Source organism: Pezoporus flaviventris, unplaced genomic scaffold (genome assembly GCF_033815535.1).
Source record: "Pezoporus flaviventris isolate CSIRO_AGI_PZ_B2104156 unplaced genomic scaffold, CSIRO_AGI_Pfla_v1 ptg000031l, whole genome shotgun sequence".
Classification (NCBI taxonomy): domain Eukaryota; kingdom Metazoa; phylum Chordata; class Aves; order Psittaciformes; family Psittacidae; genus Pezoporus; species Pezoporus flaviventris.
In genome coordinates this window covers 21,637,674-21,652,569 of record NW_026892579.1, presented here as the reverse complement: position 1 = coordinate 21,652,569, position 14,896 = coordinate 21,637,674, and the positions used below count along the sequence as shown (strand labels likewise).

Here is a 14,896-nt window from a genome sequence, read left to right as displayed (position 1 = left end):
ATCTCTCTGGTTCTTTCCCCTGACCCTCAAAACACATGACAAAGGTCTGTAAATGGGAGTATTTAGAAAGGGGAAAGGGATGGTATGTGCTATTCTTATGTGCTGAGAACTAAATATAGCACTACTGTTTTTTCTTACTTGTTTGTACAGCTGTAAGAGAATGAATCTGAAATATCTCTCCTCCCAAATCTTATAAAGCACACCAACCATCCATCAAAATGTTCAAAGGCCACAGGAGACCTCTTCTCATCACCATCTCTAATCAAACCGATCTTCTACTCCTATGGATCTCACAAGTAACTTACTAGATGAATAGCTTCTTTTCACATTTTATGCAAATCTGGGGAGTGCAAGCATCAGAGATGGAATTTTAGACAGAGCATCTTGATTACAAACGTATGCTCTATTAGCGCAACTACTCCTATTTTCTAGGCACAGGACACGAAATTTCCTGTTCACCATATAAAGCCTTTTCCAGCAAAAGGATGCAGCCTACTTAGATATTCCTAGTACACACTGCACACGCTATTCAGCAGGTGCCAAACCAAACACACCAGTTTAGCTTACTAAATCAATATGATGTTAAAGTCTCCTGAGTAATATGATACAGATAAATCCTTGGCTGCTTCACTGTATCCAGATGGTATCAGGCACCAAATATATTTATTTGGACTTGAACTTTCGAACAGCATAGTCTCCAAAACATGCTTGCTGGAGAGTATAAATCCATAAGCGTTTTCTCCAGTTGCAACTCTCAACTTGAAGTGCTCCCTCCCTCCCTCATGAGCAGCAGTGATGTAATCTTTGCATAGCTGTGCTGTGAACTGCATCAGTGAAGCGACCCAGTAAAAACAAAATAGCTTGCACATTCAACCTCTGCTCAGGTTCAGTATCTGAGGTGGTGCCTGCAAACAGCTCTGGCTCAGGACCAAAGTTAATCAACTTTGCTATCACATCAAGTATTTCTCCAACTTCATTCTGAAGGTGTGAGCTCTACAAGCACTCTGCTTAGTACCTCCCTGAAGAGCCAAAAGACTATACATTACAGCATAAGGCAGCTATTTCCTCTTATTTTAACCTGAGGAGATTTTAGGAAAAATGCAGGCTCTGGTTTTCAAGACTGCCTTCTATCTGATACTACTTATTCATACAATTCACTGTAATGTTCACATTTTCCAAAGTAGAAACTAGTGGGTGTCCTTTTGCTACTGGGCTGTTTACAAGCTGTTTACAGTCCAATTCCTATAAAATACATATATACATAAAATCCCTTATGATTTTCTGTGGTAAGAGACCAGCAGAAGCTTCCCAATACCAGAAACACTAGGGAAAACGACAGTATCAGTTTTTATTCAGAATAAATAAATTTACAAACAAACAAAACACACACCCCCACCTTCCTCTCAGAGGTTTAATTCCTGGGTTTTATTTCAAGTTCCAAACCAAAGTTTAATTAAACTTCAATTTGTATTTGATTTTTTTTACCTGTTCTTCAGCATACAAGATACGCTACCACTAAGAACTAGTTTCACTACATAAAGCACCTCACACAGCCTGCATGCATGTCATAAGGAAATTAACACAGTGAACATAGTGCAAGAAGGAATGTTACCACAGTAGTATGGAATAAAAATCAGCTAAAGCAACACTGGGAAAGACTGAAGGAACTGAAAAAATTTTAGCCAGATAAAACAATGTTCTGAAGAAAATCCCAAATATTCTGATAATAAATCTCTGAGAAAAAAATGCATAGATGAAAACAAAAGAAAGCAAAAACAAGCTGAAAGAAGCAAGAACACAGAGGAAAAAAAATACAATACCTCATCCCCCATCTGTGGCACAAACGGGCACCGACGAGGAACAGTGTCTGTAATCCACGCTGAAGGCAGCCATTCTTCCAGTGTCAAACCATTTTCTACCAGAACTCCTACAGCCAACCTCTGAAGAAAATACACACAGAAGATTAATATGAATTAAATAACATTTGAGGAAGCCCTGTATTTTGGGAAGTGTCTTATTAAAATCAACTGCCTTGGTCCGTAAGACCAATTATACAGATGCCAATTAAGGAGCCCCACGAAAGGAGGAGGGAGAGATTAACAAACAAACAGAGGTAAAGCATGTGGAAATGACCCAGATTGGGTATCTCCATGTTACCTAATGGTATATTTTATTATAATGTGCTGTGGGACTGCAGTTTCAAATTCTATGTGCTCATACCATGTATTTGTAAGTAACAAAGCTCATTGCAGTTGCTGGTCCTAAGCGCACACTGCATGTCTATATCTGATACGCCAGATAAAACAGGGTTTTATGCAACCATTCAAGCAAGGCTGCTTTGAAATTAACAGAATTTTGTCCATGAACAGAAAGACGCCTTGGCCTGTTGTACAGAAATCCATATAGCCACTGACAGAAGACTCTACCCGCAGACTGCAGATGGGATACTCCAAGGGTAACATATTCAAATGCAACAAAAGTAACTCAAAATTTCCATGTGTACTGATCTAAACTGGAATGACATGAATATATTCAAAAGCAAAAAAATACAAAACAGACAAACAGCAGAACCCTGATCAAGTGAAATTCCCTCCAACAGAAGTACAGCAGCAAGCATAAAGCAAACATCATATATCGTGGAATTGATAGAAAAATATTACATGATTGTGCAGACTAAGTGCAATTAAGCAGGAAGACAGTCAGTACAGCTGGAAAAATACAAGCATTTGTTATACTAATACTCAATATATCCATAGAAAGAAGTTTCTGGTCTGTGAAAAGATGGTATTAAGAACATTAGAACTGTTCCTTAAGCAAAGCGCCTCATACTTAGAAAGCGTATCATTACGACAATCTATCATTTGACTTACAAGAGTCAGTAATTATCATTTCTCACAAGTCACGATGTGTTTTCAAATTAGACAATATTAAGTAGTACATGTAACTGAATCATAGAACTAATTCTTTAGACATCAAGAGTGAGCATCCTGCAATATAAAAAGAACATGTAACCTTTTGTTTTCTCTCTTTGGGTTTCCTCTTCTTTGGTGATGTTGACGGTCCATCTTTCTCCTCAATTCCTTTTTTCCTTTCCTTTTTAATTTGCTTCTTTTGTTTTTCAGGTTCTTCTTCATCTTCTGAACTACTTTCTGCTTTCTTTGTTTTAATTTTAGGGATTTTCTTTGGTGGTTGCAAATTGATTCCTGCATCTGCCGTCCAGTCAGAATAATCACTTGAGTAGTCACTATGTATCATATACCGAAATAAAACAGAAATTAAAAAATGGAACTTAAAAAAGCAATTCAGAGTGCATTGGATTATAGGATATAACCCAACAGAAGATCACAGTCAATATTCTAAGTAACTACAATATTTTAACAGTTAAAACCAGTGCCTAAACCTGTATATTCTATCTACAATTTAAATGTTAGTAAACTAAAAGCCTTGGTATCATTCAGTCTTGCAAGAAACAGCTTCTAGCACCACAAGAAGTAAACCACTGTTAACTCGGTCAATTCAAGAATGATACATGTGAAAATCTGAATATTGCTCTCAGGACTTCTGATTTTGAATAGTTTCAACAAAAAAAAAAAAATACTCAATCTGCTAAAGAAACCAAGGATGGTGTGAATCTTCTTCAAGCTTTGCTCTTTAATTTCAAACCAAGGGTCAGCAAGGCAGTCACACAGCAAAGGCTGACAGTCACAGGAAAAGGCTACAACATGCCTGAAGCATGCATGCTACCCTCCTGCAAAACCAAATGGAAGCAATTCTTCTCACAAACAAGAATGAAACCTTTCCTAAATTTTAGTTAGTAATATAGCTAAAAATTAAACCCTTAAAGTTTTAAGTTCTTCTGCATGTTTTCTTCTAAATGTGCACAATTTTCATTATTATTCATTAAATGTTTACAGAGAAGATTATTTAAAATATATCAGCAGGACTTTATACTGTCACTTACCTAGAGCTGCCATCACTGTGCCATGCTCTTTCATCATCTTCTGATGTTCCACCACTGGCAACAATTACTTCCCCTTCCTAACATAGCGGGGGCAAAGGGGAGGCAGAGAAAAAGAAAGCATTTTCTTTAAACCTCAAAAAACTTGTAACACATGACAATATCACTAAAACTCTCTAGGCTTTATATATGTTATAAACATTTAGCAGTACAAAAGCTTTATACTGGTAAAAAGGCATTTTAGTTTGCAAATAGTTATTTTACTTTAATGGATGCAATGAAATAAAGGAAATAAAACAGTATCTATGCCTGAAGAGATGCACAAGTGTAGAACAACATTTTTTTAACGTACAGCCAGTAGAGTCCTGAGTGATTCTCAATCTTCAATTAAAGAGGCTAGCTTGCCTTTTTGAAAATTAGTTCCAGCCCTTTTAATGCAATTATTTCCACATCTTTTCAATTCATATCAAACAAAAACCCAGTATGAACTTTATATGCTCTTACTACTCCTTTCTCTATTACAGCTACAGAAGTTCATATTACAGTATGAACTTTATATGCTCTTACTACTCCTTTCTCTATTACAGCTACAGAAGCACAGAATGGTTGAGGCTGGAAGGGATGTGTGGAGGTTGTATTATCCAACCTCACTGTTCAAGCAGGGCCACCTAGAGCTGGTGACCATACTTGCTAGGCCATATGGGCAATACTGATTAGGCTTACAAATAGAAGGAAGATATAGCATTGCACACATACACTTCATAAAATGCCCTTACAAATAAGCATTTCTCCCTTTCTGACAATTATTTTTAAGTAATACTAAATATACAACAACATGTGAAAACCTAATTCTTCATAATTTTTAAAGAGGTGAAAGAAAACACACAGTGGAAAACGCAACATGAGTTTCCACTAGAAACAATATTTTATTAGCTGAGGCAGGAGCTTAACAAGTAGAAATGGAATACGTAAGATTGCCTCATGAATAAGGATCTTACATCTGAGGAACTGTGTCCATTTTCTAACTCTTCAGCAGGCCTTGCAGTTTCTTCTACTGCGTATCTCGTACGGTAGTTGTGCTGATTAGCTTGCTGCTGTTTTTTTGAGTCGCTTGTGTCTAGTAAATGATCATGAGAATGGTTCTGTGAAGACACAAATGTCAAAATATGTATTTTTTGTGTATACATTTTATTATTATCATAGTATTTTAATAATAGTATTCCACGAAGCAACTTTTGCAGGAGCAAGAAGATACAAGCTTCAACATCACAAAATGCAAACCAGGCCACGAGTCCAAAACTGAAGAGCTGCTGAAGAAAGCACTCCGTGTGCACAGCTGAATATAAGCACCAAGCAGCTCAGTACATTCTGGAAATAATGAAAATTTCTCCACAGATATAATAAAAATTTTTCACCTTTAATTATCAAAACCATTCTTACAAAGTATTTATCAGTTAACTACTGATAGGCTGCTAAGAGCTTCTAACAGCTCAAAATTACACTAAAAATGGACATCAGAGGAAAGGGGACTCTTACAGAGAACTCCCGAGTGTGTTATTTTGCAGCTGAGTGGTCAGATCTGTCAGAAGAAGCACCTGTATGGCAATACATCCCTTGGCATACAGGGATGACTGTTAGCAAGTAAAGGCCTTTAAATGGTATGATGATGCATGGAACAGTTCAAACAAATGAGTCAGTTGGAAAGAATCTAAATTCTTATGAAGATTAGGAGACTGAAATAAGGCTGTAATTAAGAATCATTTCACATTCCAGCATTAAGAGATTTTGTTCGTCTTGTAGTATATACATAATGCAAACACTTGCTCTCCCCAGAAAGTGATTTATCTTTAGTCCCCAACCCCTGGCAAAACCCCAAACAAACGAACAAAAACCACAACAACTGCCCCCCGCCCCCCCAAGAGCTACAATCTCAATTTCAGGAGTTTTGTGCTAATTTTTTGGCATGAATATTCAAATTTAAGCCTAGATCAGACACAACTAAATAGTTTTTGGACCCATTTCTAAATGCCACAAAAGGTGGTATCACTTCCCCACTGCTTTCTTCCATAAAGGAAACCTCAGAGATCTATTAGATGGTGATATGGTTGAAAACACAGTCGCAGAGATGAAGAAAGCAGAACTGGAGCAAACCACAGAAAGATGCTAATATTAGCAGAGCCTTCTAGCAGGGCAGACTACTTGTACCTGTTCCTCCTGATTTTTCTTTTGTAGGGAAGAGAATATCTGTCCTGTCATGTATGATAAAAGTTGATTCATGAGGTTAAATTTTCTCACTGAGGAAAAAAAAAAACCCACAACTGCTTTTTGGTGAAAACTGTACAACTGCATTACAGTTTCCACCAAAGCACAAAAGACCAACACAAACTGCTCTGTGCTCTATTCAGTGAGCATTGTGCTTGTTTTTCTGTCCAGTGAATTCAAGTTGGGTAACCTAGCACTGACAGCACAGCTACCAGAGACACTTTTAATGGGACTGCTCAGCAATCAGCATTTTATCATTACCCAAAGTTGAGACCTAGGCCATTCCTTCTGGAGTCAAACTGGCAGCACTACCAGATCTCCTCAAGCTGCTCTGACTTGACCTAGAACAGCTCCAGAGCAACCCTAAGACTAGTGGCTGAGCCCATCATACAAGGGCTGAGCCTTTCTGTCCTTCACTCCTTGTCAAGCTTTCAAGATTCACTGCTGAAGCAGAGAGCCTTCAAGAGCCAGTGTTACAGCAACTTGCTTCTGTCACTGAATTGCAACTTTTTTTATAAAGCCTGTCTGCCTTTTAGCATCATGAAACACAGTATGAAAAAGCACAGACAACAGAATGGAATCACAGAAACTCAATTAAATAGTCAAGTATCCTTTACAATAACGAGGACGTATTTTACAGAAGCTATATCACAGCCCAACAAAAATAATCATGCCTTCTCTCTAGAAACTAAAGTCCTAAAAATTTACATCCCCATTTCTATTCAGAGGTGAGATTTCTCAAATGGCTGTTATAAATATAGCTTTTCCCTACTTATATTGAAACTATGGAACCTTGAGAAACTGAAGCGTTTTGCATTACTCTGGTTTTGGAAAGAGTTGTTCTTTTCTGGCAATTCAAAGCCTGAGGAAAAAGAATATCCCCTCACCCAAACTATTCCTTCCTGGAAGCAAGTAACATGACTGTATAAAATACTGGGCCAGAGTGATGCCAAAGAGTAACAAAATTGCTTTGGAAAGATTCAATAGCAAAACAAGAATGGGTAATAATAATAATCACCATCATCATCATCATAAACCCAAAATGAAAACTAAAAAACCCACAAACCCAGAACATCCAAACACACAAGTAGTTATCCATAAGCAACAGAATGACAGAATAACTGAAGTTGAAAGGGACCTCTGGATATCAGCTCGTCCAACCCCACTGCTCAAGCAGGAACTATAAAAGGTCTGCCATGTCTTGCTAAAAAAAAAATGTATTTAACATGACTCCTATTCCACGCAGCTTTGCCAAACTCTGATGAAAAGCTGCAGATCAGGCAGATCTTTATTTGAGGGATGGGTGGGTTCAGGTGTGAAGGTCTAACTAACAACAAAGTATTACAAACTTTTTCTGACAAAATGGAACCTATCACCAACAGGTTCAACAATGACTGAAGAAATAGCTGATGGTCTCTACCCCCTGCCCTCCAAATATATATCCTAGAGTCTGAAATTAGACTCTCAACTCTAATGGGAGGCTTGGAAACAAAGCCAAGATAACCTATGATCTGAGGTTCAATCAGCACTTTCTCTTGCTACACTTTGATGAACAGTCATATATGCCAAGTACTTCATATCATATCCAAGGCTCCCAGTCAGGATCAGAGCACATCTACAGATAAGCCAGAAGTTACAGCTCCTGTCAGAACAGCTTTTCTGCAAACAAATGATGGCACTTCCTGTATTTGAGCAGGACAGATACAAACATGTCATCTGGACACTGCTGAGCATCTTTGTAACACTATTTGTGAAATATACAGTGGAAACTCAGTGGTGTTCTGACAGATCAGACCATTGCACTCTACTGTCCTTAAGACCACAACTCCTCCAGGAAGCACAGCTTTGCTGTGCTTTCAGACAGGGCTGCAGCTATTTTAGAAAGCTCTGGCTGTAGCACTTTCATACTATTTCTTCACCAGCAGTATCTATTCTTTATCTAAAAATATGTCCTCCTTAAGAAACAGGAATTAGCCTCTACTAGAAAGTTTAACAGGGGCAGGGCACAAGCATATGTCAAGTATCAGAACCCTAACATTAAACAGACGCTTGCAGCCTCTTTAAGTCAAAGAAAGGAAACTTTGGCTTTTTTGTCTGCATATGATTTTCACATTGCATTTGAAATGATATGCTGAAAGTCAATGTAGCCTACACAACTGCTTTCATTCTTGACTAGATATGCTATTTAAATTCTTCAATACAACTTTTCTCTATGAACTTAAATATCCCTACTGAATTTAAGTTCTTATTTTTCTGGAGGGATACTTGTGCATTACCAAAGTCATTAGCATATACCTTTGCCCGAGTTTAACATTCTTTGATGACTATGAGTTGTGCCCAGATGATAAATACAACAAATCCCCCAAGCTGTTAGTGCTGAAACAGCTTTTATTTCACAGAATGGTTGACGATGAAGGGACCTCTGGAGGTCACCGTTTCCAACCCCCCTGCTCAAGAAGGGCCACCTAAAGCCAGCTGCCCAGGATCACGTCCAGACAACTTCTGAGCATCTCCAAGGTTGGAGACTCTACAGCCTCTCTGAGCAGCCTGGGGCAGCGCTCAGTCACCCTCACAGTGAAGGGCTTCCTTATGTTCAGGCAAAACTGCTTGTTTCAGCAGATTGTGCCCACTGCCTCTTGGCCTGTCATTTTCTGACTAAAAATCACCCTCCCATAGTCTCAAATCTGGTTCACTGCTTGCAATTACTTCATTTTCACTCTTAACCACATCACATGCGCAAGACATTAGTGAAAACTACTCCAAAGGCAGTGAAGATAACGGGCACTAAGCAGTAAGTGCTTAGTCTCTCAAGTTTTAGATTATTTTGCTCTTAACGTCTTGCAGATTTACCTGGAAGTAGTGTTTAAGTAACATGTAAATGGAGAAATTACTACTTTTGAGGAACACAACTAAACAAAACAATGCACACATTTCTCATCACTGGTTTCTGTTAGGTTTCAATAGTCATTGCACCTGTCACAGAGGCCTATACTTGTGTCCATCCATAAAAATCTCAAATTTTAATTCCTTCAAATTTCTGCTTATAATTTCTAATTACCTTTAAGCTGAAATATTTCTTCATTTTTTGTTGTTTTTTACTAGAACACACACCACATCAACCTGCTACAGTATAAAAATCTCACACTCTTCCAGTGTTTATTATAATGCTCTGTAATCCCAGTAGATTGATAAACTAACTACTCCAACTGGGAACATTTACCTAAATATGTTACTTCTCTCACTTCCCATCTTTGGCATGGTCTTGAAAAAAATAATTTGAAATACAGTTCCGATCTGAAAATTAGGAGATTCCAATGTCACATTCTATCCTCTGTCATTAAGGGCTTGGGGGTTTTAAAGTGCTTTTGTTTAATAATAAAAAACAAAGAAAACCCTATTCCTCACCAATGACCTTGAAAGTCAAGCAAGGTTCTTCATTTAACATGCAGATCAGTGATACTAAACATTATTCAGGTCAAAATACCCAAGCTTTTAGGTTCTCTCACACAAGTCCATTAGTCCCTCAAACAATCACATACAACCGCTCCTCAATATGACCTGTGCCAAAGAAACGTGGAGTTTCTAACTTTAAAATGAGAATGCTTACGTGACTTCCATCTAAGCTGGAGATATTGTTAAAGAAGAAAGACTAAGCTGTGATTCTGTGCTACTTTTAATATACCCTTATAATGACCCTGGCCAAAAAAAAAACAACCTAGTAACAGTACTTGGAATCTCCTCAAAAAGTAATTACAGTTGCTGTGTGTTCTTCTTTACTGACCTATGCTTTTAGCTTGTAATCCAAAATGCTAACATTTGTTCCTGCCCTCCTTTTCATTTTACTTCTGTATTTTTCACTCTTTTCAGTTAAGGGGAACAAAAGAAAATAAATTTTTCTCACCACACGAACAGAACTGATACATTTCACAAAAGCTGATATAAAAATGAGTATTTCCTGCTGGTATAAATACAAATGAAGTTGCATATGAGAACTATGTTTTAATACAAGCTCTGTTACTCTGTTCTCAGACCAGCTGACAGTACCATAGAATGACAGACTTCCTAGAATTTTTGATGCTGTAATTTTAAGTCTATACATTACTAGGTGATGTTTTCCCCTGTATTTCATTTAAGGTCTTGCCATCTCCTCTAGATCATAAATTCTCTCATTAAAGCCTTAAAAATTCATTATGCAACACAAAAGGACTGTAGTCTCACAACACTACTGTAATACAAATGACAAGGTATCAGCATCAAAACCTGCTGCATGCACTCAAGGAAAACAAAGATTTACGTAATACTTTCCAGTTCTATCTTCAACTTAACACAGCTTGTATTTAAAGCCAGACGGTTACCGTAAAGAACAGCAGCAGAAGAGCTGCTATAATTAAGTTACTAACTTCTATTTAAAAACCCTTAAAAATATCACGTAACAGCTTCTAGAGTGCAGTCAGTCTTGCTTCTCTTCCCAGTTTATTTGATTTTATTATGGACACTGCAGAAGATGACAATTCCAATTCACCATGCCTATTGTTCAGACACTACTGGGCAGAAGCATTGCTCATGCTAATCATAAGCAACAATGCAAATCATTAAAATCTGAGTTTAATTTGGAGACTCAAATTACTTATGATCAAGCACCCTTTTCTTCTTGCAAATTTGCTTATTTAAAGCCCATTTGACATCTACTCATTTCTGAATCCCTCCGAGATTTATCTCAAGGGATTTTAATTACTGTACTTCTCAACCACCCGAGTCCTCCAAGTAGAGACACATTTAATGAAGAATAAACTACAAGGAACGTCAGGTTTTTTGTCACGAGATGCCAGTATCCTGTAGGGCTTAAGGATTTATTTAAATGCTCTGAAAGCGTTACTGAATTCAACAGTAATTTCTAAAAAAATTTACTGACATTCTCAGTTACAGAGACCATGAGTATCTGTTTTTTGCTCTGTCTCCTCAGGACAAAGGTGGGAAGTGACTGAAGATTTACTAAGTTCTCTCCCTTGTATTTTGGGCATCAGAATCCAGATCAGAGACCCTTCAAGGACTGAGATACATGAGGACATACTCTTCTCCGAGTAAGTATATGAAACTGAAGAAAGATTTTCCCACACTAGCTGTAGTTCTGAAGGATTTTAAGGGCATAAATATCCACAATGAAAATGTGGGGTTCAGAAGGATCCAGGGCTACCTTTAAAGTTTGGAGACTAAAAAATGTCTCCTCTGAGATTTCCAAAAGCATCCATATTAAGTTTCTTTGTTTCAAAGCTGCAGTAGAAGTAATTGCTGAAACCAAAATGCTGGCCCAACTAGCCTACTCTGCTATGTTTGTGTCCTAGTGGTATTTTAGGAAAACTGTAATCCAATGAGAAATTTAAGGGTAAATTGGTAGGAATTCACATAATCAGGAAGGATCTTCTAACTAGCTGCAGGAAAAACCAAACCAAACAAACTCTCAGTGCAATTATTTAATTAAACTAAAAGAAAATCTATATTTCAGCACCAAAATATATCCCCTCAAGACAAGAAACAGCTTTGTTAAAATCTGAATTTGAGGCCTGCATTCCATTATTTCCAAGAGGAAAATGGGAGTTACCTAGATTTCTGGTGCCTTGATATTTCATTAATAAGCCCTGCCGTGTTAACCTTCGGAACAATAAGTGGCAGAGCTTCTCCCCTCTATGTACAAAACTTGGACATACACTGAAAAAAAAAACCCATGTTTGCTTGCTTTACCTTGGGCAAACACAATGTTCTGCCTGCAGCACTGAAATTACTGTATCAGTACCATTTCTTAAGACAGCAATTCACACAGTTTTGATACACAAAAGAAACTGGAGAAAACCTGAAAATTATCAGGGGACTTTTGGGGGGAGCGTTAATCTCACTTCTTTCCAAAGCTTTACATCAGCAGACTATAAAAACAGAAGCAAAACTAAACACTCAAGTTTAGTATCAAGCAGAAACTTGCCCATCTCAAATTTACACTTTCAACTGCATACAAGTTTAATTTGTCATTATTAAAAAACACACGAAGCACTGCTGAATATCTGAAATCTACTTATTTCCAGACAGCTTTCAATCTCAGTCCCTTCCTCCCCCAGACTAATTTAACAATTAGCTAATTAACTATGGTACTTTGATAAAGTTAAGAGCTGCACAATCTTCTATATACTTGCTATTAATACTTATTTTTTCATTTTCCACCTTGAACCACGTAAGCCATCTTTACTTTTCAACGGACAATGTACAGGCATTCCCTAAGGCCTGTATTTTACTGAGCTTTTGATTAAAGGTGAAAGAGTCTCATCCAGAATAAACATACTACAAAATCCGAAGCATGGGTTCTCCTTTACAGTTGTTTGAAATTTACTTTGTAGATTACAAAATATAATTGGTTATTTAGCTAGAAAAGCACAAATAAGCATGTGAGATACACAGATAAAACTAATTTCTAACAAAAAAGTAAAATAATTTTTGTAAATGTAGAACATACATCCTTCACATTTTCTTACCTGCATATATGTATCAGATTTTTTTTTGCAAGTTATGACTTTCATTTTTAATACAACCCATTCCCTTCTATTTCATCTACCCTGTTTTCCTCTTTTCTGAAAAATGTAGTCCAGCTCTAGCAAAAACCACAACTTAGAAACATTCCATCCAAAACCACCATATGATTATTAGGAACCATGAGAGAAAATACCCAGTTCTGTATTTGGAGGCTCATTTAAATATGTGAAAGTTAAGAATTATGACTTGAGTTTTAATCAAACCTTTCTCCAGAACAGTATGTCAAACAGCAGACAAGACTAGCAGGGTATATTGATTAATAGTGCCAGACTCCCTACATCAAATCATGCCCCAAACACCACATTCACATGGCTTCTCAGGGGGTTCTAAAAGCAAACCCCATTGTTTATCCACAATATAGTGAAACATAGAGATGTTTCTGTACAAATTCCTGTACCCCTGGTTTTTAAAACTGAGGAGTGTAAATTTCTGTAGCTTAAGTCGTTAAGTTATATTTTACGCTTCTTACTGCAATAAGCTAAACGTTGACTATTTACCTTAGAGAATGTGGGTATCTTATTGTCTCTTTGAATGTGACTTGTTATGTGTTTCCTTTTCTCTTCTGATCGATACACTCTTACTTCTTCTTCTCCTTTTGCTGTTCTCCATTCTTCCTGCCTACTGAAAAAAATATAAATTGAGATGTTAACTATAAAGCAAGTTAATACTACAACTGAGATGATCTATTCCAAATCAAGGAATAGATGTTTACCATTTACAACACTCTTTGAATACTAGTTCTTTTCTTTACAGTCAGAAGATGACTTCAATATTACACTTTCTGATCAAAGTAAGATTTCAATCTTACTTCAAAAAGCTGAAGCAGCTTATGTTTGATTGTGACTAGAAAGGTTTTTTGACTTACTAATGTAAGTGTTCGTCACAAGAGTTAATTAGTGAGTTAACTAAAGTTCCAGTTTGGAAAATTAAAATTCACCGCTGGCACCTAATGGATCAGGTCAGTCTCCCAGCCATAAAATGTCATATAATGTCAGGTACAAATAGAGTAAAAACATACTGCAATCTTATGCTACAAGCCAGAATACACTGAGGCAGCTAGATCCCACTGCATATACAACTCAAATTACTCTGTCATTTGTTAAATGATTGTGATTTTTATTCACAATTCCAAGATGCTTCAAGTGTTACACAAACAACTGATTTGAAACTAAACCCAATGTTGTAAGAAATATGAGACCACACAATAGATAAATACCACATAAATAGTTCTGTGACAATGTGAATTCTAAAACTGTTAAGTTCACCAAGCTAATATTCACTGCATACTTGGCCTATGCTTACCTGGCCACACCAGAAGACAGTTCAGGCACTACAACCCTTCGACTCCAAGCCACAAGGTCTCGCTCAGTGGCTATTTCACTTCTTGGTGCGTTGCTATGCATCTGACGCACACCTTCAATTTGTCCGCTACGCCTTAATCCTATATTTGGTGGTGAATGTACTTCTGAGGTAGAACTTACAGATCCTAAAAAGTCAAAAAGTGATAGCTGTACTTGATCTGAAATTCTGAGGGAAGCATTTAAAAAGCAAACTCAAAGGGGAAAAAAAAAACAACCCAAAACAAGAAAAGCCCCCAAAACTTTTACTTATCTATTCCTTCAAAAGAAACTAAGTATGAGCTGAATATAACTATTTCATCCATCTCTACAGTCATCAAAACACACATGTAAACAGCTACTGGGCTGCAGTATACTATACTTAAAAAATTTGTATCAAAAAGGAAAAGGTGTATCAACAATTGGAAGTGAAGTAAATGCTTCATTGGTTTGCTTTTCTTTAAAAATGTAAAGCTGACTATTGCTACTGCACTCTAGATCCATGTTATAAAAAGGTGAGCTATCTGACTGAATCAGTGTCTTCTACACCTTCAAAAAAGAAGCCATAACACTGAATTATAAGGAATTCAAGCTGTAAAATTTACAGACAAGGTGAAATTATCGAAAGGGTTAAAACAAACAAACAAACTCAACAAAAAAAACCAAACCAACAAATGCCTGCCAAAACCTTCAAAACACCTACACTGTAGCAGAACTTTAACACTTCTCTACATCTTTCCACAAAGAAGTTACTCTTGCTTAC

The 14,896-nt window shown here is 37.1% G+C and overlaps 1 protein-coding gene across 3 annotated transcripts in view; it reads right to left on the bottom strand.

The window, feature by feature from the left end:
• Positions 1–14,896, bottom strand: part of PHIP (pleckstrin homology domain interacting protein) — a 110,314-nt gene that overhangs the window by 27,657 nt on the left and 67,761 nt on the right. For 2 of the 3 annotated variants that reach the window (XM_061460431.1, XM_061460430.1), the window contains exons 19-24: positions 14,099–14,282; positions 13,294–13,417; positions 4,957–5,100; positions 3,962–4,038; positions 3,013–3,244; positions 1,821–1,940 (exon numbers count right to left, since the gene is read on the bottom strand). In XM_061460431.1, the coding sequence (XP_061316415.1) occupies positions 1,821–1,940; positions 3,013–3,244; positions 3,962–4,038; positions 4,957–5,100; positions 13,294–13,417; positions 14,099–14,282 (881 nt within the window). The remainder of the gene's footprint in view (positions 1–1,820; positions 1,941–3,012; positions 3,245–3,961; positions 4,039–4,956; positions 5,101–13,293; positions 13,418–14,098; positions 14,283–14,896) is intronic. The other variant, XM_061460429.1, reaches the window with a different exon arrangement.